Source organism: Mustela putorius, unplaced genomic scaffold (genome assembly GCF_011764305.1).
Source record: "Mustela putorius furo isolate JIRA1106 unplaced genomic scaffold, ASM1176430v1.1 tig00000174_pilon_pilon_pilon, whole genome shotgun sequence".
Lineage (NCBI taxonomy): Eukaryota > Metazoa > Chordata > Mammalia > Carnivora > Mustelidae > Mustela > Mustela putorius.
In genome coordinates, this window is record NW_025421304.1 from 531,971 (window position 1) to 557,524 (window position 25,554).

At 39.5% G+C, this 25,554-nt stretch overlaps 1 protein-coding gene across 5 annotated transcripts; it reads left to right on the forward strand.

Moving 5' to 3' along the window:
• On the forward strand, window positions 1-25,276 carry ZNF527 (zinc finger protein 527). 5 transcript variants are annotated; one of them, XM_004776262.3, is made up of 5 exons: window positions 1-205; window positions 3,518-3,592; window positions 8,388-8,514; window positions 9,104-9,199; window positions 23,272-25,276. In XM_004776262.3, exons 2-5 carry the CDS (start codon window positions 3,560-3,562, stop codon window positions 24,840-24,842), a joined length of 1,827 nt encoding a protein of 608 aa, XP_004776319.1. In that variant the 5' UTR covers window positions 1-205; window positions 3,518-3,559; the 3' UTR covers window positions 24,843-25,276. The 5 variants fall into 5 exon arrangements, with proteins under 5 accessions (XP_004776319.1, XP_012903185.1, XP_012903186.1 ...); XM_013047731.2 differs by having other exon boundaries at window positions 9,104-9,187; XM_013047732.2 differs by having other exon boundaries at window positions 8,388-8,504.
• Window positions 25,277-25,554: the final 278 nt, after the last annotated feature.

The following is a 25,554-nucleotide window of genomic DNA, read 5'->3' on the forward strand; positions in this document are numbered from 1 at the left end:
GCGCAAAGCGTTCTGGGACTCGTGGTTCGCGGGGTTCGTAAGGCAAAGCTGAGCGGCGTCCAGTTCAGCTGGATGTTTCCCCAGCTGAGCTCGGGGTCCCGCGCGCCTCAGTCCCTGCTCACCTTCACCCCGCGAGGGATTCTGTGAGGGGACGTCGCGGGTCCCGAGTCGCTGGGCGGGTTTCCAGAGCCCGCCGCGCTGGGAGGTGAGTTGGGCCTGGCTGCGCGCGGGAGCCGGAGGTCAGGGCCGGGCTTGGGGTAGAACCGCAGCTACAGGGATTGGACCAGGGCGTTACTGTCCAGCTAGCTATGTGAGAGGCCGCTGTGTGACAGAATGTGATCTTGTCTGTCACCGCATGTGTGCTTATGTGCGACTCTATGTTTCAGGTATAAAACTGTGTGTGCGTGTCTGTTTCTGCAGGTACAACTATGTGTTACTGAATATGGGTTTGTGAGCGACTGCGGGTGTGACACTGTGTGTCGCCGATGAATTTGTGAGATTATATTTGACTACTTGTCTCTGTGGATATAACAGTGTTTGAATGTCTAAGACAGCAGGAGTGATTGTGTACCTGTGTCCATCTTCTCTCTGCAGGTATAGATTTGTCTGAGTAATGATGACAGGTTGAGTGACCTAGTGTGGTATGTCACTGTGTGCGAGATTGCATGGGACTGTCTCTTTGTTGGGGTAATTGTGTCATCTGTCTTTGTGTTAATGCCACTGCATAGGTGTTTGACATTACAAGTGAGCTTGCGTGACCGTGGATAGTGTATGTGTGTGACTGGGTGAGAAATTTTATCTATATGTACGTGAGACAGAAAGCTTTATTGTGTGGGACCTAGTGTGTGATAGTAGGCGCAGAAATATTAAAATTACTTGCCCAAGTTCAGACAGTTTTTTAGTGACAGAACGGGGTCTTGAACCTAGGCATTTTGGCTCCAGAGTCCTTGCTTTTAATCACTAAACTCTCTTGATCTTTCCCATATTGTGAGAATGAAAAATTTTGGACCCTGGGTTCTAAGAGTTTTGGAGAGGATTGTCCCTGACCTTGGACTAGGAATCTCTAGGATATGGGTTTCTTCCTCCATTCCCCTTGTGAGTCACAGGACCTAGTCTAAAGACATTGTAGTGAGACCATCCCCAAACTGACTGTCTCTGGGGGAGGAAAGCTTAATCTGAAAGCCTACTTTTTCTCTCCTTAGGCCATGGAGTTTGAGATTTTAGGTTTGTCTTTGTCAAAGCTCTTCCATGTTTGGTGCTCAGAGAGGCTGATCCATGACTCTTTTCCTTATGTACCAAGTGAGCTAAATTTTAGTTCTGACTTTCTCGGTTAATAAGAAAAATGTTTGTTCTCATTTCCTTTGCAAATGTGTGTATAGGATGTAGGCAGGGACAAGGGTAGCACTTATTTATGCCAGGAATTGGCTCATGCTGTCTTGACAGTGAGGAAAGAAATGTTCTGAGAGATGGAGTAATGTGCCCCAAGGTCATGTAGCCAATGAGTGAAAGATTGGAAAGTCAGCATGTGCCTGGGGGTTATATAAAACCCAAGTCTTTAAATTCAGCTTCAGAGACGATGTTCATCTCAAACTTGGAGAACATTACCCAAACGGTACACAGTTACTTGCAAACAGAAATTTTAAAAAGGCATTTCTTTTATGCAGCTGCTAGATAGGGCTCCCAGATGCAGAGAATACTTCATTGATTCCTCTCAGATTTCAAAGGCTTTTATGGACAATTTGAAGCTGCATTGTGCTAATGAAATAATTTTTTTTAAGATTTTATTTATTTATTTGACAGAGAGCACAAGTAGGCAGAGAGGCAGGCAGAGAGAGAGAGAGAGGAGGAAGCAGGCTCCCCACTGAGCAGAGAGCCCGATGTGGGGCTCGATCCCAGGACCCTGGGATCATGACCTGAGCCGAAGGCAGAGACCTTAACCCACTGAGCCACCCAGGCACCCCAGAAATAAATTTCTTAAACAGTGAGTTGGCTAGTGCAGAGTAGTAGCCTAGAATTAGGGAGTTGTGTATCCTAAATTCTAGGTCAAACACAACTATGCTCATTTTCGGAATGAATAAATGTTGGCCCTGAGGGGACTGTGCACTTTGTTACTGGTTTGTATTAAAAATGAGCAATGCCTGCCTCAAGCTTTATTCCTGTGAAGTAATAAAGGTAATATCTGCATGCTCTGAAGAGGCTTCTCTAGTAGATGTATAGCAATGATTCCCCAGGTTATGTTAAATATTTTGTTCAGACATTGTAGGCTCTTGAAGGAGGACCAGCTTTTAAGTCTTATTGCAGTTTTAACCTTAGGACTGAGTTAGTTGTTTAAGGTTTGTTTTTTTTTTTTTTAAAGATTTTATTTATTTATTTGACAGAAATCACAAGTAGGACAAGTAGGCAGAGAGGCAGGCAGAGAGAGAGGAAGGAAAGCAGGCCCCCTGCTGAGCAGAGAGCCCGATGTGGGACTCGATCCCAGGACCCTGAGATCGTGACCGAGCCAAAGGCAGCGACTTAACCCACTGAGCCACCCAGGCGCCCCTGTTTAAGCTTTTTGAACCTCAATTTTACTTGTTGGTAAGATGGGGTTAATAATACTTATCTTTGCAGTTTTGTGAAGATTAAGATAATGACATACATGTGTAACATTGCTATTTATATTACAGGAGGCACAGCAAGATTTATTTACTCATTTAGCAGATATGTTTTGAGCTCCTGTAAAGGTATTATAAAAATAATACATAAATATATACATAATATAAAAATAGCAGATATATTTTAACACCTGGCATTATTCTAAAACCAGAGATATATCAGTGAACAAAATGAATCATAGTTCTGTTAGATCCTACACTATTGTTTGGGGAGACAACAATAAAGAGAAAAAAATAAGTCCAACGGTGTCAGATGCTAAGAAAATGTATCAGGATAAGGGAAAGAGAAGGGAAATTCTCTTTAGATAGAATTTTCAGGAAGGTTCCCCTGATATGGTGACAATTGAGCACTAATAGGAATGTGAAGAGAGGGAGTGAGCCTTCCTGAGTCCAGGAAGAAGGAAAAGCAAAGGCAACAGCCTTGAAGAAGGAGTGTGCACAGTGATTGAAGAACTGTAAGGCAACCTGTGTGCCTGGAGTGGGATGAGCCAAGGGGGCTGAGGGTAGGAAATGAAGTCTAAGGGGCAGTCAGGGGTCAGATCATAAACCACCATTGTTGACCATTGAGATTTTGTTGAGTTGAGGCTACATGTTCTTAATATCAGGAATTTAGGGCTTAAATTCAGCTCTGTTTTTTTCTGAGATCTTGTAAGGAGGCTGTGGAGACCTTAAAGGGACAAGAGTTCTATCTTTGTGAATCTCAGGTCAGCAGCATGGGGCTGGTCTGCCATTTTTTAAAATTTTTTATTTTTTAATAAACATATATTTTTATCCCCAGGGGCACAGGTCCGTGAATCGCCAGGTCCACACACCCCACAGTGGTCTGCCATTTTTTTTTTTCCCCTTTAATTCTCTCTTCTCAGGACTTTGTTCTCCAAAAGGGAATACTGAAGAAGGAAAGAAGGATGGCTGTTGGGCTTTGTAAAGCCATGTCCCAGGTAAGTTGATGTTTTCACTTTGTTTGCAGAAATTCCCCCTCATTTTTTTGGACTTTGGGACCTCAGAGAGTCAGAAATAGCCCTGTGAGCACTCTGATCTCTTCTGTCTCTTAACTACTTATGATCTCTCTACAAATCATTTTTCACTCAGTGCTGTGCTGAAATATGTGATGGGAAACAACTATCCTCTTTAGATGGATCATGATTTGTTGTGCTGCCATTCAGTACAAATGAAATAAAGGACAGAGGTGTGATTATTGAGTGTCCTATTAAATAAGAAGGTCCAGGATGGCCTCTCTGAGGAAGTGACATTAAGCAAAGAAAACCCTCAGTGAAAGTAGGGGGGAGGTTTTGTGAAGATCTGGGAAAGAGCTTTAGAAGGAGAAGGAAGAGGGCACCTGGGTGTCGGAGTCGTTAAGCATCTCCCTTCGGCTCAGGTCATGATCTCGGGGTCCTGGGATCGAGCTCCACATCAGGCTCTCTGCTCAGTGGGGAGCCAGCTTCCCCCCAACTCCCCCGCCTGCTGCTCTGTCTACTTGTGATCTCTCTCTCTGTCAAATAAATAAATAAAATATATTTTTTTTAAAAAAAGGAGAAGGAAGGGGCGCCTGGGTGGCGCAGTCTGTAAAGTGTCTGCCTTCGGCTCAGGTCACGATCCCGGGGTCCTGCTCAGCAGGGAGCCTGCTTCTCCTTCTCCCTCTGCCTTCCCCCCTTCTTGTGTTCTCTCCGTCAAACAGATAAATAAAATCATTTAATTAATTAATTAATTAATTAGAAAGAGACAGCAAGAGAGGGAACCCAAGCAGGGGGAGTGGGAAAGGAAGAAACATGCTTCCCTTTGAGCAGGGAGCCTGATGCAGGGCAGAATGATGAGATGGGAACACAACTTGAGTTCTTGATCTAGTAAGTTTGAGAGACCTGTTGGATATCCAAGTGCAATAGTGATTATATACCTGGAGTCAGGATTGCAGATGTGAATTTGAGAAGCATTAGTGTATTTAAAGCCATAGGACAGGATAGGATTATCTTGAGGATAGGATTGTGAGTTAGATAGGAAAGATGCCCAAGGACTGAGTTTTGAGTATTCAGTATCTAGAGGCTGAAAAGAAGAGAAGGAACCAGCAAAAGAGACTGAGAAGGACTGATGTAAAAGAAAAACCAGAAGAGTATGGGTCCTGGTAGTCAGGAGTACAGTGTGTTTCATAGAGGGTATGATCAATTAAATTAAATTCTTCTGAGAGACAGTGAGGAAGATGAACTGACCATTGGGTTTGGTAACATAGAAGCTACTGATATTCTTGACAATAGCTACTTGATAGAGTGGTTGGGATGAAAGCATTGCAGTGGGATCACAAGGGAATAGTGGGCCTAAAAGGTAAGAATAGAGATGAGTGGAGACCTGTGCTGTCCAATAATGTACCCAGTAGCCACATAAGACTGCTCTGAGTTAAGATGTACTATAAGTATAAAATATATACCAGATTTTGAAGATTCAGTACAAAAAAGAATGTAAAACATCTCATTAATAATTTTAACATTGAGTACATGTTGAAATAACATTTTAGATGTAATGGGTTAACTATATTATTAAATTTGCTTCTTTTTTTGTTTTTAAAGATTTTATTTATTTAGAGAGAAAGAGAGAGAGAGAGAGAGAGCAAGAACACAAGAGCAGGGAGAGGGAGAAGCAGACTCCTGGCAGAGCAGGGAGCCTGACTCGTGGCCCGATCCCAGAACTCTGTGATCATGACCTGAGCCGAAAGCAGAGACTTAACCTACTGAGCCACCCAGGCGCCCCTAAATTTACTTATTTCTGCTTACCTTGTTTTTTCTTTTTGCAATATGTAACTTAGTAATTCAGCATGACAATTGGTCTTAAACTGTAAAATGTAAACTTAAACTGTAAAATGGGGTTCATAATTTTTTCTTATTTTTTTAACAAGTTTTACAATGAGATTTAAGATAATATTGGTAAAATGCTCATTAGTGTGTCTTATACCACTTACTGGCATGTAGTAATTGGTCAATAAATATAGCAGTTATTCTTATTTGTTTCCATCATTAAATCTATTTACTTTTTTAATGTAGCTACTGAAAAATTTTAATATGAGGTTTACTTTGTTTTTCTATTAGACATTGTCGATTTAAACAACTCTTTGGAAGATTTTGTGTTTAAGAGGAGTAGAGAAATTGGACAATAACTACAGTGAATTATGGAAGGGAATTTGTCCATAAGATGAAAGATACTGTATCAGTTTGTATATGAATAAAAATCATTTAGGAAAGTGGAAAATACTGATAATATAAGAGGGATATCTGTTATCTCCCTGATACAAGGAAGAGAGGTGACAGTGTCTTTGTGTGGACAGTGGAGGGAATGGTCATAGGAGCCTAGAGTTTCATGCATAGTAACAGAGGGAAGACAGAATATATGAGTATAGATATAGTTTAGCAAGGACCTGTGGTAAGCAAGAAGATGAGGAAGTTCAAAGTGAAAACAGGGAAGGAATTGGTGGTATTTTGAGAGAGAGGCAGAATCTATGAAGTAGTCATAGGAAAATGGGAAAGTGAATTTATTGGGGGAAGTGTAGTGGTGCTTTTGTGGACTCTCTGGTCATATCCTAGAAGTACATTGGATCAGTGTGTTTATCAGTCAGGGCTCCAGCAAGAATCAAAAGGGAAGTGTTTCCAAGTTATGAATCAGTGTATAGAGAACTGTAAAGAATAGTGCTATACCCTCGGACAGTAAAACTTGGACCTGAACCCAGAGATAGAGAGATCTGAGTGGGGAGGGCCTCTGACAGGCATTGTGACCTAGGATCAAAGGAGACAGACCACACAGGGTGGTGCTGTAAGGAGGATGCCAGGGGAGTAAATATGGTGCCTCACTTGCCTCCTTCCCATCTCTTGCATGTGGCTGAACCCAACTGAAAATGGGGTCAGGTCGGGGAGTCTCTTAATGCAGTCAACACAGGTCAGCCTCCCAGGACACAGAGAAGTGTAGAGGGACAAACGAAAGTTATATAACTGTATGTAGTTGTATGAGGCTTTTTTCTCTAGCCACGTTCATCTGTATTTCTGCAGTGTAGAATAACCATATTTGTCTTTTTTTTTGCAATTTGATGAACAGCAGTGTGCTTTTAATTTGAAAGCACAAGCAAAAGAGATTATTTTCTAGGTAAATATAAAATACAAAAACTAGCTCAAAAAGTAGAAAACTAAATATACCAATGCTCAAAAAAGAGTTAATACAGCAGATGCTGTGTTTAGAAGAACCCACTTCCTGGTTGGCTTTTGACTAGCATCGGAGATTTTGGCACTAGATCCGTTCTCTGCACTGATAGATACTTCATGATTTTTTATAAAAAATGAGACCATACTCTGCAAAATGGAACTCTGCCATTTTAAGCTTTGAGTACTCTTCCTTCCTATGGATGTATTACAGGAAAGTTTACCATTTATTCACTGAGTGGCAAATATTTACTGCTTACAATGTGACAGGTTTTATAAACACCAGATATTCAAGAGCTTGTAAAACAGAGATCCTTCCCTTCGTATAGCTCATAGTCCAATGGGGTAGGCTAACCTGTTTATTTTATTTATTGATCTATTTTTTAAAAAGATTTTATATAGTTCTTTGACAGAGAGTGAGAGGAAGAGAGCACACAAGCAGGACTGGCAGAGTGGGAGGGAGAAGTAGGTTCCTGAGTGGGGCTTGATCCCAGGACCCTGGGATCATGAACTGGGCTGAAGGCAGACAGTTAACTGACTGAGGCACCCAGGTGCCCCTTTATTTTATTTTTAAAAAGATTTTATTTTATTTATTTTAGAGAGAGAGAGCACATGAGCAGGGAGAGGGAGAGTAGCAGACTCCCCACTCAGTGTGGAGCCCTGTGTGGGGCTCCAGCCCATGACCCTGAGATCATGACCTGAGCTGAAATCAAGAGTCAGATGTTTAACCTATTGAGCCACTCAGGTGCCCCTAAACTTATTTTTTGACATTAAAGTTTTTTTCCGGATTTTTCATATAATCTTCCAATGAAAATTCTATCTAAATTATTTCACATACAGGGCGCCTGGGTGGCTCAGTGGGTTGAGTCCTCTGCCTTCAGCTCAGGTCATGGCCCTAGGGTCCTGGGATCAAGCCCCTGGGCTCTCTGTTCGGCGGGGAGCCTGCTACTCCCTCTCTCTCTCTCTCTCTGCCTGCCTCTCTGCCTACTTGTGATCTCTGTCAAGTAAATAAGTGAAATCTTTAGAAAAAATAAAATAAAATAAATGAATTACTTCATATACTTCATTATTTCTTCAGAACACCTTTTTACAACTTTCTCCTCATATATCAAATCTAAGTTTCAGACCATACCCTATTGTTAAACCCCAATTCAAGGTCTTCCCTCACTATTCTAACCCATTCAGTATCTCAGTTTGAGGAGTAAAAAGGAATCATCACTATCAGAATTTCTTGATACATAGTATATGTAACATAAAATAGCCTTGTTGACATACTTTCATGTTATAAACTCATGTTTCAGGCCGTAAAGTAATTTTTTTCCTGTGTGTACATCTCTTTTTATTCACAAGTGTGAAATTTTCAAGGGGTGAGTCTGTTTCTAATATTTCTCTTTCTCTCAAAAGTTTTGACAAGCCTGGGCATGTACTTGCTCCCTAGTAATTATTTTCCTCAGGCCACCTAGAGCTTTGAACTCTGGCAAAATTTCATCTTTTCTGCTAGGACCATATGGGAGTACTTGGCAACGAGATCTTTTTTTTTTTTTTTTTTTTTTTTTAATTTCAGGGTCTGGTGACCTTCAGAGATGTGGCTCTAGATTTTTCCCAAGAGGAATGGGAATGGCTGGACCCGTCTCAGAAGGATTTGTACAGAGATGTCATGTTGGAGAACTACAGGAACTTGGTATGGCTTGGTAAGGATGTCACCCCCGTAATTCAGAATCTTCCCTCTGGGGTGTTTTTGCTTCCTCCACTGGGAATATCTAGGTCATCTTAAGTGCTTAGCTGAATTTCTACTTCCTGTTCCCAGGGAATAATTTGAAGTAGTTCCAAAGAATTAGAAATGAGTAGCCCCCATTGCTGTAGAATGAGGTAGGAATTTGTTAAATTATGAGGTCCCACCTTAGACCTCCAGAATCAGAAACTCAGGAAATAGGCCCAGTAGTCTGGGTTTTAATGAGCCCTCCAAATGATTCTGATGCCCATAAAAGTTCGAGAACCACTGTGGTTTCAGACTTAGTAGGTCTGGGCTGGGGCCCAAGACTTTGCATTTCTAGTAAGTTCCTAGGTGGTGGTGCTTTAGCACTTTGAGAGCCACTACTGCAGAAGAAGCTTCATCTTCATCCTTCATACAAGCATCATTCCATTCTCTGGCCCTTCCTCTAATTTCTTTTCTTGCCTAATGAACAAAAGATTGAGATTGAGTCCTAGAAAGGCGATAGCAAGTTGATTGTCTGCCTGTTTGTCTCTTTCTTGCTCTCATTTTTCTTCTCCTGTAAACAGGACTCTCCATTTCTAAGCCCAACATGATCTCCTTATTGGAGCAAGGGAAGGAACCTTGGATGGTGCAGAAAGAGATGTCAGATGGTCAGTATACTGGTGAGTGACCGGGAGCTGGGCAAGGAAGGCTGTTGTATGGTGGCAGGCCAAGAGGTCATGAGAAGGCTACCCTGCACTTGAGGAGGCTGCCATGGGCTAGGCAGGGGCGGGTTTCTCCCTATTGCTATCAAATTATACACTTGTGATTCTTCTGCATATAACCCGAATCTTAGTCCTTCCCACTTTTTTCCTTTTTAGGGTCAGAAATGTATACATTTCCAGATATATTTTAGAGTTTTTATTTTTACCAAAGTTTTCAGGGTTGTGCAAGCACATTGTTTAAAGAGTCAAGTAATTTTACAACACTTATTCCCTTAATATACATGCTGCCAAAGTGAGCACAAGACTTCTTCCCTTAAAATAGGCAGTCTCTTGTCTTCTTCCTCAATTTCCCTCTCAGAAGGATTGATCTTGCTTTTGCAGCTTATTTTGGATGTTTCCTTCAAATCTGCAATATGTTTATATTGCTGTTTCTTAATTGTCTTTCTAGGTTTAGACCTCATCCAATATTTTTTTAAGAAAGTAAGAATTTAGTACTTTCTTTCTTTTTTAAAAGATTTTATTTATTTATTTATTTATTTGACAGGCAGAGATCACAAGTAGTCAGAGAGGCAGGCAGAGAGAGAGAGGTGGAAGCAGGCTCCCCGGTGAGCAGAGAACCCGATGCAGGGCTCGATCCCAGGTCCCTGGGATCATGACCTGAGCCGAAGGCAGAGGCTCAACCTACTGAGCCACCCAGGCACCTGCCCCCATCCATTCTTGAGCACTTCCTTCTTTCCTGGTTCCAGGTATTCTAGGTTCATCTTGTTTTCCTTGCCTTAGCCTTGAATCAGCTGTTTCTCCTGGGACCTCTGTTTCCCTTATTGGGAAATGATGCTTAGAAACCAATGTCTGGGTGCTATGTGTGCTCTTTGCTACCAGAATGTCATTGTTCCGAGGCCCTCACAGCAGATTAGCTGGAAAATATATGTGTGTGTAACCCAATACACATAGGTATACTCACATTTCTATATTTGTATCTGTTTCTGTCTTTTTATATATTAAAATTCTCAGTTTATTTTTATATCCTTTTTAAAAAGATTTTATTTATTTATTTGAGAGAGAGAGCAAGTAAAAGAGAACATGAGAGGGAAGAAGGTCAGAGGGAGAAGCAGACTCCCCGTGGAGCTGGGAGCCCAATGTGGGACTTGATCCTGGGACTCCAGGACCATGACCTGAGCTGAAGGCAGTTGTTTAACCAATGGAGTCACCCAGGCAACCCTATTTTAGTATCTTTATTCTAGTCCTACTCCACAGGGTTTAGTTTAGCCTTTCTCCTTTACTTATCTATACTTTCTTTTTCTGACAATGAGAAACAATGCATTTACTTATTTGTTCCATTTTAGTATGCATATTAAGTAGTTTCAGAATTTCCAAGCTATTCTTCTGTGAGAAACAAATTTACTAACTAGATTACATTATTTGTATATGGTTGTTTCTATCTGTAGTCTTACAGTATTCAGTCAAAATACTCTTTTCCAAAGTTATCTAAGTTAGCTCTTTTAGATTTGTTACTACTTGTATTCTGTTTGGGTTCCTGCCACACTTGGTTGGTTTTAATTATATATTTATTTTTGTATCTGAAACATTACTATGCTTTTAAGGATCAGAGCTATAGAAAAATATATCCTCAGTAATATGTTAGTTTGTCTTCATATCTACTATCCTAATTCTGTTCTCTAATGTCTTCCTACCCCTTTCTTACCCACTTCTTATAGATTACGGATTTCTTTATTTTCAGATTTGTCCTTTTTATGTTTCTTTTGTACAAATGAGCCAACATATATGTAGTTTATTGTATCTCCTTGTATGCTACATAAAGGGTACCTGGGTGGCTCAGTGGGTTAAAGCCTCTGCCTTCAGCTCAGGTCATGATCTCAGGGTCCTGGAATCGAGCCCTGCATTGGGTTCTCTGCTCAGCAGGGAGTCTGCTTCCTCCTCTCCCTGCCTGCCTCTCTGCCTACTTGTGATCTCTGTCAAATAAATAAACAAAATATTTTTAAAAAGGGTGGGGGTAGCATACTGTACATACTCTTTGCATCTTGCTGTTTTCACTTTATTTTTAAAAAGGGTGGGGGTAGCATACTGTACATACTCTTTGCATCTTGCTGTTTTCACTTAACTATAAATACACTCCATTAGTCATGAACATCTTCCTCATTTTTTTTTAAATTTTTTAAAGATTTTTATTTATTTGATAGAGAGAAAGATCACAGGTAGGCAGAGAGGCAGGCAGAGAGAGAGAGGGAAGCAGGCTCCCTGCTGAGCAGAGAGCCCGATGCGGGGCTTGATCCCAGGACCCTGAGATCATGACCTGAGCCGAAAGCAGAGGCTTAACCCACTGAGCCACCCAGGTGCCCCGGCATCTTCCTCATTTTAACAGCTACAAAATACTCTATTATCTGGATGTTATGGTAATTTATTTAACTACTCATTGATGTGTGGACTTCTGGGATATTTGCACTATTTTACAATTAGGACCAGGACTTCAGTAATAACTTTGTATGTATGTTTTCTCATATTGTCAAGGCTGTATTTTCAGAATAGATGCTTGGATGTAGGATTGCTGAGTGTGTATGTAGTTTTGTTAGGAATTGCCAAATGCCCTTCCAGAAAGGTTGTAGCGGACTGCTTTCTGTATTAGGTTTTTATTGCTGCTGTAACAAATTACCACAAATTTACTGGCTGAAAACAACATGAATTTACCATTTTATAGCGCTAGAGGTCAACAGTTGAAAAATGGGTCTTATAGGACTATAATCAAGATGTTAGCAGCCTGTCTTATGAATACCGTAGAAGAGAAACTGTTTCTTGCCTTTTTATGCTGTTTTGGGATCTTTCCTCATCCTTTTATTTTCAGATTTTTAAAATCACTTTAAGTATGACATTTACATACAGTATGGAATTGAGTTTTTCTGGTGCCAATCTGAATATCATTTTTCAATTTTATAGGTGAGAGTCCAGTACATTTCTTCTATGTTTGCGCTTAATTCTGTGTTGTTGTTTTATATGACATTTTCTGGTTTTTACAGGTTTTTTTTTTTTTTAAAGATTTTATTTATTTATTTGACAGAGAGAGAGATCACAAGCAGGCAGAGGCAGGCAGACAGAGAGGCCGGGAAGCTGGCTTCCTGCTGAGCGAGAGCCCGATGCAGAGCTCAATCTCAGGGCCCTGGGATCATGACCTGAGCCGAAGGCAGAGGCTTTAATGCCACACAGGCACCCCATGGTTTTTACAGTTTTAAAAAAGACATTTATTTATCTATTTTTCTAGCCTTTTATTTTGATTACTTAATACTATAGTTTTGTAATAAGTAGGAATTTTTTTCTTTTGTTTCTTGTGTTATAGTGCTCTGTTTCTGTAGACAATATTTATTCCTTCTGTTACTTTAAAAACTAGCCTTTGAGTTTGTTTCTTTACCTAGTATAGATGAGTCAGTTAGTAGGCTTGTTTTACTTCCTACTTTCTCTTCCTAAATTTTGTTAGTTGTACACTTTTTATATTGTCAAGGCATATTATATTTACATGCTTTCTGTCACTTTTGTCCCAACCTTTCATTTCATCTTTGTTCTACAGTTAAATATATTGTGTTTTCCATGAGGTCCTTTTGCTGAGATTTCTCTAGATATCTCTTGGTTGCCTGAAGTTTGTCCTCTAGAAGTTTCCTCACAAAGAGTTCACACAAATAAAAGCTTCCCAGGTTCTATCTCGTTCTTTCTATAAGTTTATTATAGTATAATATTAATGTTGAATAGTGTTATGAAAAAGTCTGATACCAACTTGATATTTTCCTTTATGTATTATTAGCTTTATATTTTGTTCTGGTCTCCTAGTAGTTCTTTCTTTAATTTTAAAGTTATTTTGTAAGAGTACGTCTCAGTCTTGAACATTTTTAGTTACCTTTTCCTGCCTTTTCTTATTTTCATTTCTACTTTATCAACTATAGTTTCCAAATCTATGTTAAATAATTGCTATAAATTTTTTTCTTTCTGATATCACAAGACATTTTCAGGTGTTTCACTTAAATGTGCCTATTTTTTTCTGTTCCTAGCTCTATGGGTGTATATATTTTAAGCATGAAAAGCTTTTGGATTTTATATATTTTCAGCATCTTTTAAGGCAATTATTTTTTTTCTCTTCCTTTACATTTTTTTCTTTCATAAAATTTATGGAAGAAAAATTCTGTAAGAACTTATAGTGAAGATTTCCTATTGCTGAACTATTTTTGTATTTCTGAGTTGCATACATGGTTATGTGTATTATTCATTAAATATACTGCTTGATTTAATTTTTAATATTAAAGAATGTAGCCTGTTATCCATGGGGGAGATCAGTCTGATATAAGGGTAGTGAAGGAGATCAGTGGAACAATAGAGAAAGCTCAGAAGTATATACAAGAACTTTATATTTGATAACAAGGTGGCTTTTTATTTTTATTCTTTTTAAAAGATTTTATTTATTTATTTGACAGAGAGGGACACAGCAAGAGAGGGAACACAAGCAGGGGTAGTGGGAGAGGGAGAAGCAGGCTTCCCACTGAGCAGGGAACCTGATACAGGGCTTGATCCAACCGTCGGATCAGGACTTGAGCTGAAGGCAGACACTTAACGACTGACTAAGCCACCTAGGCGCCCCAACAAGGTGGCTGGATTTTAAATCAGTCGTGTAAAGAGATTTTCTTAAAAGTTGAGGTTAGTATTTGTATAATACTGGATTTTGGAAAGTCTTTCTTAAAATGTATATCAAGGCCAGACTGCATAATGGAAAAATGGGATATTTGACTTCATGTTTTCAGAAATTTTAATTGAAAGCACTGTAAATGAAGATGACATGTGACAATAAAAAGTGATGACTTGAAAAAAAAAGTGATGATCAAGGGGGAAAAAAATACTGTAAAGCCTTAAAACCCTAAATTTATAAAGGACTTCTATAAACTACTTAAAAGAAAATGCTAATGCAATTAAAATATGTGTAAAAAATACAAATAAAGAATTCACCAAAGAAGAAACCACAAAATGCAAAGCCAGTACACATACACATTTATGAAAATGCTCTAGTTTACAATCAGAAAATTGCAAGTTATAAATAATGAGGTACTCTTTACTTATAGGGACAAAAATTTTAGTCAGTATAGATTAGTCTGAAGACATGTATTTTATGTTCTGGTAGGAATGCAAATTGATAAAAATTACCTTGGGGGGCAGTTTGACAATGGATATTAATATTTTAAATATGCACATTTATAGTTTTATTTAATACTTCTTTTAGAAATATATCTTATAGAAATATAAAATGGGCCCCTGGATGACTCAGTTAGTTGAGTGTCCAGCTCTAGGTTTTGGTTCAAGTCATGATCTCAGTCAGGGTTCTGAGATCGAGCCCCATGTGGGGCTCCTTGCTCAGCATGGAATCTGCTTGAGATTCCCTCGCTGCCCCTCCCCTCCCGTCCTCTCATGTGTGTGTGTGCTCGTTCTCAAATAAATAAATAAATAAAATCTTTTTTAAAAAGAAACATAAAAGCATGCAAAAACATACTGTAGAAGCTGCTTACTTGATTTATAAGTGATTACTCTTTTTAAAAGATTGTCATGAGGGATCATAAAATATATACACACATGAGACATTTTATTTTTAATATCCTTATGATTGTTGCTTTACATTCTTCTTCAGGCATACTACTTATATCTGTTTGATTAGATCTCAGGCCATGACCTTTTCTTGTTCTTTCTTTTGGGATGAATTCCTTTCCTTTCCTTTTTAAATCCATTTTAAATCTCTGTCTTCTTCTATATTAGAAAAACCTATTATATTTCCTACTCCTGAGAGTAATGTCTTTATGAAGAAGAGTGTCTGGGGCCTGGAGCTTTGGGGAGTGTCTCTGGTGTGTGCTCTGTGCTCTGCTTTTGTGTTTTGGCTGCTCTGTCCTTCAGGCCAGCCATCTGTAGAGGCTCTCCTTGCCTGCAGTGTTTAGTCCTTGGCCAGAAGTGGCAAGTTTTAACTAGGTGTGTTCTGGTGTGCACCTGAGACTAATGTAAAACTTTCAACTATATTCAAAAGAAATTTTTAAAATCTCTCTTCAGCATGCATTTTATTAACTCAATGTTAAAGTATGTGGTTCTCAACCAATGAACTAATGAGGTTGAGAACACAACTAAATTTTGGCAAGCAAGTAACTCAGCTTTTGGGCTAGGAGTGCAAAAATGTATTAAGATGCCTAGTTACCAAAATTATGGTTCATCCATTCTGGAATAGAGTAGTTTTATTTGTATTGACATGGGAAAATGTCTATAGTATTTTAAGTTAAAAAAAAATTTTTTTAAAGATTTTGTCTATTTATTTCAGGGGGAGAGAGAGAGAAAACGTAAGTAAGGGGTGGGGGCAGAGGGAGAGGGAGAAGCAGACTCCCCACTGAGCCAGGAGCCTGACACAGGGCTCGATCCCAGGACCCCAAGATGCTGACCTAAGCCAAAAGCATATGCTCAACTGACTGAGTCACCCAGGTAGCCCTAAGTTTGTTTATTTATTTATTTATTTATTTATTTAATATTTTTTTTTTCATCCTGAACATACCTAGGAGGGAATCTCATAGGAAAGACACATGGAGGGATTTCCAAATCAATTAAGATGTAGATTGTTTTGAAAAGGTACAGTTAAGAACCAATATTAGGGCTGCTCTATAACATTTTTCCATTTTCTTTTTTTTTTTTTTTTAAGATGTTATTTATTTGTTCATGAGAGACAGAGAGAAAAGGAGAGGGAGAAGCAGTCTCCCCACTGAGCAGGGAGCCAGATATGGGACTTGATCCCACGACCCCAGGATCATGACCCAAGCATAAGGCAGATGCTTAACCATCTGAGCCACCCAGGTACCCTCTTTTTTCTTTTTATAAAGTAATCGCTATACCCAGTGTGGGGCTTGAACTCATGACCCTGAGATCAAGAGTCTCATGCTCTACTGACTGAGCCAGCCAGATGCCCCTTTCCTTTTTCCTTTGAATAGAAATAGTATTTATTAGAAAATAATCAAGTGATTAAAAAATGTATAAAGTAGGGGCTCCTGGTGGCTCATTCGTTAAGTGTCTACCTTCAGTTCAGGTCATGATCCTGGAGTCCTGGGATTCAGCCCCACATTGGGCTTCCTGCTCAGCAGGCCTGCTTCTCCCCTCTCCCCCTACCCTGCTTGTGTTCCCTTTCTTGCTGTGTTTCTCCTTGTCAAATAAATAAATAAAATCTTTTAAAAAAATGTATAGAGGGGTGACTGGGTGGCTCAGTGGGTTAAAGCCTCTGCCTTCAGCTCAGGTCATGATCCCAGGGTCCTGGGATCGAGCCCCGCATCTGGCTCTCTGCTCAGCAGGGAGCCTGCTTCCTCCTCTCTCTCTCTGCCTGCCTCTCTGCCTACTTGTGATCTCTGCCTGTCAAATAAATAAATTAAATCTTTTTAAAAAAATAGAGTAGGAAGTATACTCTTCTCTTGAGATACCATCCAAAGACCTTTACTGTTTATGGTTGGATCTATATCTTTCTAGAATTTCCCTTGGACAGATCACACACACACACACACACACACACACACACACACACAATTTTTATATGCATCTGTTTACAAATTGCTTTTTTTTTTTTAAGATTTTATTTATTTGATAGATAGAGATCACAAGTAGGCAGAGAGGCAGGCAGAGAGAGTGTGTGTGTGGGTGGAAGCAGGCTCCCTGCTGAGCAGAGAGCCCAATGCGGGGCTCAATCCCAGGACCCTGGGATTATGACCTGAGCTGAAGGCAGAGCCTTTAACCCACTGAGCCACCCAGGTGCCCCTACAACTTGCTTTTTCAAAAAAATTTTAACTTAAAACATTGTATTGGTTAGGATGTGGAGGAAAAAGGAGCTGTAGTGTGCTGCCATTGGGAATGTAAACTGGTACAGAGATTACAGAAAACAGTATAGAGATGCCTAAAAAATTAAAAATAGAAATACCATATGATCCAGTAATTCCATCAGTAAGTATATACCTGAAGAAAACAAAAACATTAATTAAAAAGATGTATGCACCCATATGTTTATTGCAGCATTATTTATAATAGCCAAGATCTGGAAGCAACATAAGTATCCATTGACAGACAAATAGAGAAGTAAGATGCCTATGTATACTCAATGGAATATTACACAGTCATAAAAAGATAAGATTTTGCCATTTGTGACAACACTGATGGTCCTCTAGAGGGTACTATGCTAATTGAAATAAGACTGAGAAAGACAAATACCATATGATTTTACTCATGTGGAATCTAAATTTTGAAAAATGAATAAGCAAAATGCAGAATCAGACTTCTAAATATGGAGAACAAACTGATGGTTATGAGAAGGAAAGGGGTAGAGGACGAAACTCTTATTCTCCACTGGATCCTATAAATTTGTGTGCTTCAGGTGTGTTTCTTTTGACATTTCCCTATAATTAAAGAGAATTTTACAAATTGCCTTCATTGAGTCCTTTCATTAGAGATTTTAATGAAAGGAGGGTATAAAATGCAATGCTTAGGTTTTATTACTGATTCTAGAAACTTTTTTCTTTAGAATTTTCTTTTATATTATTGCTCATCCTATGCCATGCATCCTTTAAGATAATTTCATAAGTTCAGAGGTAAAATCCTTGTGGAATTCTGATTGAAATTGACCTGATACAAATTATGTTGGGGTAAGCAAGCATGTGTATGTATTTTTTTCTTTTTATACAGTTATGTCTTATATTTTTATCTACTTAAATCTTCTTTGAAAAAACTCCTTTGAAATAATTTCATACCATTTCATAGGATCTTTTCAGTGTTTCTGTACACCATACTACCTTTTCTTTTCCAACTGCTTTTATACCAATTATAATCTCCACTCATTGCCTTTACTTCAGATTCTCTTACATGTCTTACCACTTGCAGTCTGGCATTTGCTCCCTCTAATTTGGCTAAATCCAGGTGCCTTTCTTTATTTTCCTATTCATCAGCTTACTGAGATTTATAAGATATTTCTGACCACTATTCATTTTCTCTGTTCAAAGATCTATTCTTTTTTTTTTTTTTGTTTTTAAATTATTTATTTATTTATTTATTTGTCAGAGAGAGAGAGAGAGCGAGCACAGGCAGACAAAGTGGCAGGCAGAGTCAGAGGGAGAAGCAGGCTCCCGGCAGAGCAAGGAGCCTGATGCGGGACTCGATCCCAGGACGCTGGGATCATGACCTGAGCCGAAGGCAGCTGCTCAACCAACTGAGCCACGCAGGCGTCCCCAAAGCTCTATTCTGTTTCTCTCTCCCTTTAACAGACTCATGCCCCTATTTTTCTGTATTTTCCTCATTCAACTGTAAGATTTTTGTCATGTTACTTTGGATCTTTGTCCAGTGACATCTAGTAGAACATTCTGTGATGATGGATATATTCTATATCTGTGCTTTGTAGCCACTAGCCACATTTGGCTGTTGAGCACTTGGAATATGGCTAGGTATTATTGAGAAACTGAATTATTTTTTTTTAATTTTAATGAATTTAAATTGCCATATGTAACCATATTGGACAGCATAGCTCTATACAGTTTTTTAAAGATAGAGATCCAATCTGTAAATCTGTGGATCATTGGTCAGGCTATTCATGGAAACACGTTTTCTGGGCTTTGGCTTTCTTCTTAAGATTTCTCTTTAGGTCCTGTCCTTTTTTCCTAGACTTTCTAGTAGAATCTTCTAGGTTTCCTGCCAGGAGATTATTTACTTCATCAGGAAATCTTCCAGGGAGATTCTATAGTCTAGTAAGACTTTTTCTTCTGCCAAGTTATATTTACTATGCTTACTACTTTCTGTGCAGTTCTGATTGGATTCCAAAGTTGATCAGACTTTGATTTTTAGCTTCTGTCTATTTATAGATTATAATCAGTTGGAAATTACACATCTTTAATTGCCTGGAGATAGAGAGATAGATAGATTTTAAAGATTTTATTTATTTATTTGACAGAGTGAGAGAGATAGAATGGAAACACAAGTAGGGGTAGTGGGAGAGGGAGAAGCAGGCTTCCTGCTGAGCAAGGAGACTGAGGTGGGGCTCAATTCTAGGACCCTGTGATCATGACCTGAGCCAAAGGCAGACACTTACCGACTGAGCCACCCAGGCACCCCAGCCTGGATATATTTTAACCCCAAAGGATTTACTTCTTCCATTGTTTGTCTTGTCATTTGACCATCAGTCTGTTTCATAATTCCCCCTCCCCCCCTTTTTTAAAAGATTTTTATTTATTTATTTGACAGAGAGAGATCACAAGTAGGCAGAGAGGCAGGCAGAGAGAGAGGAGGAAGCAGGCTCCCCGCTGAGCAGAGAGCCCAATGCAGGGCTCAATCCCAGGACCCTGGGATCATGACCTGAGCCAAAGGCAGAGGCTTTAACCCACTGAGCCACCCAGGCGCCCCTCTCACCCCACCCCCACCCCCGCCTTTTTAAGATTTTATTTATTTATTTGACAGAGAGAGCACAAGTAGGCAGAGTAGCAGGCTGAGGGAGAGGGAGAAGCAGGCTCTCCACTGAGCAGGGAGCCCATGTGGGGCTTGATCCCAGGACCCTGGGATCATGACCCGAGCTGAAGGCAGGCGCTTAACTGACTGAGCCACCCAAATGCCCCTCATAATCCTTTCTTGAACATAAATGTAACTTCTGAGACTACTAACGGTGTAGGTGTAATGATAACTTAACAAATCCCTATTAATTTGCTGCATTTTATGGTAAGTGTCACTGAATACATATAACGAACGTCTGTTTCCGAAATGTATGCTTTTTTCTTATACCACACTTGTAAGGTCATCTCATTTTGCCTACTAAGAAACTGAGGCTCAAGAGATGGCGTAATCAATTTGTTAATTTGTTAAAGGTAGAATAACTAGCTCCCTAGTTGAAGAAATAGGATTTAAACTCACCTATGACCCCAAACCCTGTGTTTTTTCCAGTGTGACACATGGATGCCTATTTAATCTCTTCCACTTTGCCTGAATCCATAACTTCCCTTTCCCCCTTAATCACTGATAAGGGTGAATTGTCTCTCTTCTTTCTTGCTGAATGCCACCATAATACCTTAATACCATTGACTTTAGGTGTTTCTGGACTCCGATCACTATGAATATGTCTTCCACATATACCATACTTCCTGTTCTGTACTTTCCCAGGCTATACTCTATACTGTCCCCTGGAATACCCTATATGGAATTCCTTCCCTGATAGTATTCATTTGCCTAAGTACAGAGTGTCTTCTTCTTTTTTCCCCCTGAAGAGTTGTTGGAGCTCCAGGCATCTCAGAATACCTGATGTTGGAAAATGTCTGTAGTTTTCTCCCATCAGTTTTTTTTTACTCAGCATTACAGTAGGTACTTTATAAAGCTGCCATTTTCCTGGAATACAGAAAAGATTTATTCTTGGTAAGAGGAAACACAGTGGCCCTGGGTGATGAATATAGGAAAGAAGGTTCTAGGAGAGTTCGTGAGGAAATAATGAATTTCTGCCAAAAAAAAAAAAAGAAAGAAAAAGAACAACAGTGTAGACCTAACAGAATAAGTGAATAAATCCCTCTCAGGGCTTGGTTGAGATAGAGCCCAAAGTAAGAGAAAATCCATGGCTATGCATAGGAAGAGTAGGTAGGGATGGGGCTTTCCCTGGGTGGAGGGTGTATTGGAAAGAAGAAAGATACAGATGCATAATGTATTCTTTGTTTTTCAACTTGTGCTGACCTGGCCTGCAGGTGGCTTTTCTTTCAACAGATGGGATGCTGTTATGGAAGAGACTATGTTATGGATGTATGTAAGACTATGTATGTAATGCTAACATGTGCAATTCTAAAATAATCTCCATGCATATCAGAACGTAAAAATGAGGAGGGCCTGGATGGCTCTGTCAGTTAAGTGTCCCACTCTTGATCTCGGGGTCAGGAGATTGAGCCCCCAGTCAGGCCCCATGCTGGACATGAAGCATGCTGAAGATTTTCCCTCTCCGTCTCCCCCTCACAACACCTCATGCTCTCTCTCTGTCATTCTCTCTCTGTCTAAAAAACAAAATAAAACATGAAAATGACTGTTACTGGAATAACCACTGCATTTTGGAAGCATGATCATAGCCTTGACAATCAAGCTCAGATTCTCCAGGAATTTATTCCTTAACTAAATTAGTGAGTTTCGATTTCTGTTTTCCTGACGCTTATACTGCTAATAATCTGTATCATATTAACCAGTCCTTCATTATGTGTCAAACTGAATTTTCATATGTACAAGTTTTATCTCCTTAGAGTTTAAAAAAGAGAGAAGGGTAGCACCTGGGTGGCTCAGTCAGTTAAGCATCTGACTCTGATCTCATCTCAAGTCTTGATCTCAGTTGTTAGTTGAGCCCTGTATTGGGCTCCATGTTGGGTGTGGAGCGTACTTAAAATTGTTTTTAAGATTTTAAAAATTTATTTGACAGAAATAGACAGTACAAACAGGGAGGGTACCGGGAGGGAGAGGCAGAAGCAGGCTCCCTGCTAAGCAAGGAACCTGATGTGGAACTTGATCCCAGGATCTTGGGATCATGACCTGAGCTGAAGGCAGATGCTTAGCTGAATGAGCCACCCAGGCGCCCCCCAAGTTTTTGTTTGTTTGTTTGTTTGTTTGTTTCATCTAACAAAAGGAGAGAAAATGGTGCCTGAGTGGCTCAAACAGTTAAATGTCTGCCTTTAGCTCAGGTCATGATCCCAGAGTCCTGGGATTGAGCCACGCATGGGGCTCCCTGCTCAGCAGGGAGTCTGCTTCTCCCTCTGCCCCGCACCCTGTTTGTGCTCTCTCTCTCTCAAATAAATAAAATCTTAAAAAAAAAAGAGAGAGAGAGAGAGAAAACGACTCATGTCTCAGACTTTTTTCCCTTCTACTAAATGCTGGGTGCATAATAGTCGATTCTGTATAATTGAATATATTGGCTGATTATTGTGTGACACGAAAAGGACTTTCTCATTTTCCTTTTTTTTTTTTTTTTAAAGATTCCTTTCAGTGACTCTGTACCCGATGTGGGGCTCAAACCTACAGCCCCAAGATCAAGAGTTGCATGCCCCACCAACTGAATCAGCCCGGAGCCCCTCAATTTCCTCTTTTTGAGATCATTTTTTTTTTTTTAAGATTTTTTATTTGAGAGAGAGAATGTGTGGGGAGAAGCAGAGGGGGAGAGAGAGGGACAAGCAGACTCTGTACAGAACCCAACACAGGGCTTGAGCCCAGGACCCTGAGATTATGGCCTGAGCCAAAAGTCAAGAGCCAGCCACTTACTTAACTGACTGAGCCACCCAGATGCCACTTTGAGATCATATTTTAAAAAATAATTTTCTTTCCATCTTATCTCAACAATACCCTCTCCCGAAAGTATCAAGTTTCTATTTAGTAGGCAGCATTTTTCTCTCAATGATGAGCAAAGCTGACCTTCAGATTTCTTCTAGACAATAACAACAGGAACAACCAAAAAGCCCACAGTACTTTTTTTTCTGGTCCCTGATAAAATCTTAAAAGTTGTTGGGCTTTCTGGCAGCATTCATTCACTTAACAAAATGCTACCATTGTCCTCAGCACTAAATACAATAGTAAGAAGAAAAAGAGGTAAAGCATCAATCCCTGCCTTCATGGAGCTTTTAGTCTTAAGAATAGGACTAGATAGTGCAGAGTAGATTCGAGACTTGAAAGACTAGAGGCAGGGAAACTGTGATTATGATCTAGTCAGTTTTTCTCAATTCCTTATCTTTTCAGCATTGAGCTTTGTCTGCATCTTGATCCCTTACATTTCCCCTGTCACCTTCTCCCTATCGCCAACACGTATATCTTCCTTTATCAGTTTTCTTCATTCTTTGTTCTTTCTTTGTATGTTTTTCATATTTGCTTGGCCATATTTGAAAGGTGTCAAAACCATGTACTTTCTTCCCTCATCCCCCGAATTAAATTCTTTAGTTTCTTCTAGAACAGTTTTCTCCTTACAGAGGCAAAAAGGACACATTTGCTTTCTTGATATTTTTCAGACTGGGAGTCTTGGTATGAAATCAAGGAATTATCTCCAAAATGGTACATTGGTGAAGAGGAAATATCCCAGGGGATGGTAAAGGAAAGACTTAGAAGTTATGACGTTGAATATTCCAGTTTCAGAGAAGCCTGGAAATATGAGGGTGAATTTGCGCGGCATCAACAAAAGGAGAGGCATTTCAGGCAAGTGACAGCCCTTAAGGAAATCTCTGCTGTGAAAATGGACAAAAAATATAATAATTCTGAGAGAAGTGTTCTCTTGAAATCAGTACTTTCACCACAAGAGAGAGTTCCCACAGTACAGCAAGTACATAAATTTGGCATTTATGATAAAATGTTTCCCCCAAATTCCGTCCTAATTGAACGTAAAAGATTACCTGCTGAGAAGGACTCTTTGACAGATAATGAATGTGAAGAATTCAACCAGAGTACATACCATAGTAAAGATACAGGAATTCGTCCTGCGGAGAAACCTTTTGAAAGTAGTGATTTTTCGAATCTCTTAAGTTTCCATTCATTATTTACTCAGCATCAAACAACTCATTTTGGAAAATTACCACGTGGATTCAGTGAATGTGATGATGCCTTTAGCTGTTACTCATTCTTTACTCAACCTCAGAGAATTCACACTGGAGAGAAACCGTTTGTATGCAATGACTGTGGAAAAGCCTTTAGTCATGACTTCTTTCTCAGTGAACATCAAAGAACTCACATTGGAGAGAAACCATATGAATGTAAGGAATGTAACAAAGCTTTTAGACAGAGCGCACACCTTGCTCAACATCAGAAAATCCACACTGGAGAGAAACCTTTTGCATGCAGTGAATGTGGGAAGGCCTTTAGCCGTTATGCCTTCCTTGTTGAACATCAGAGAATTCACACAGGAGAGAAACCATATGAATGTAAGGAATGTAACAAAGCCTTCAGACAGAGCGCACACCTCAATCAGCATCAGAGAATTCACACTGGAGAGAAGCCCTATGAATGTAATCAATGTGGAAAAGCCTTCAGCAGACGCATCGCCCTTACTCTGCATCAAAGGATTCATACAGGAGAGAAACCCTTTAAATGTAATGAATGTGGGAAGACTTTTGGCTATCGCTCACACCTTAATCAACATCAGAGAATTCATACAGGTGAAAAGCCTTATGAATGCATCAAATGTGGGAAGTTTTTTAGGACTGACTCGCAACTTAATCGACATCATAGAATACATACCGGAGAGAGACCTTTTGAATGCAGTAAATGTGGGAAAGCCTTCAGTGATGCTTTAGTTCTGATTCATCATAAGAGAAGTCATGCAGGAGAGAAACCCTATGAATGTAACAAATGTGGGAAGGCCTTTAGTTGTGGCTCATACCTTAATCAACATCAAAGAATTCATACTGGAGAGAAACCTTATGAATGTAATGAATGTGGGAAGGCTTTCCATCAGATCTTGTCCCTTAGGCTACACCAGAGAATTCATGCTGGAGACAAACCCTATCATTGTAACGAGTGTGGTAATAATTTTAGCTGTGCCTCAGCCCTTAGACGACATCAGAAAATTCATAATAGAGAAACTCTCTGATTGTAACAAGTGTATGAAAGAAAACATTTAGTCACCACTCAGTCCTTATTAAATAAATATCAATGAATTCTTTGGTTAATGATTCTATGAATGTAGTAAATATGGAGAAGCCTTCAGTTTATGAGCATCCTTTATTTGAAATAGCCTGAATCATAGACATCTGTTACTTTTGGATCTATTCTGTGCCCCATTTAAAACTTACCTCGCCCTTAGTGCAAATTATTCTGATGAAACTATTAGGGAGAGAAGTGGATTGGTCATAGGCTGGCCACAGTCTGGTTAATAAGGACTTGGAAGATGGCCCTGTTTGCACCACTAAAACACTAGGGGGGCATTATTACAGATATAAGAAAAGATCATTTTTTCCCCTGGAATTGCAAGTTTCATGGATTTAAAGGATTTTTAAGGTTAACAACTCACCATAGCTTTTTTTTTTTTTTTTTTTTTTTTTTTTTTTTGGTCACCGCATGAGGAAAGCCTTCCCAAGATCAGTCTAACACAGAGGTAAATGGAGATAAGAGACAAATCTGATGACATTGTTTGATCTTCTGAGTTCAGTCATGCCTGAAGTCTATACCATCTTTTACTTTTTAATTTCTGTGGTCCAATAAATTTCCTTTTTTTTTCCCCTTAATTTGAATTGGATTACTGCCTCTTGGAATTACAGTCCTGATTCATACACCCTATGTTTGCTGTACATTTGAAAAAGCCT

Coding starts and splice junctions, on each gene's coding strand:
- ZNF527 (XM_004776262.3), top strand. CDS start 3,560: ATGGCTGTTGGGCTTTGTAAAGCCATGTCCCAG. Junction 3,593..8,387: donor TTTGTAAAGCCATGTCCCAG/GTAAGTTGATGT, acceptor TTTTAATTTCAG/GGTCTGGTGACCTTCAGAGA. Junction 8,515..9,103: donor CAGGAACTTGGTATGGCTTG/GTAAGGATGTCA, acceptor TCCTGTAAACAG/GACTCTCCATTTCTAAGCCC.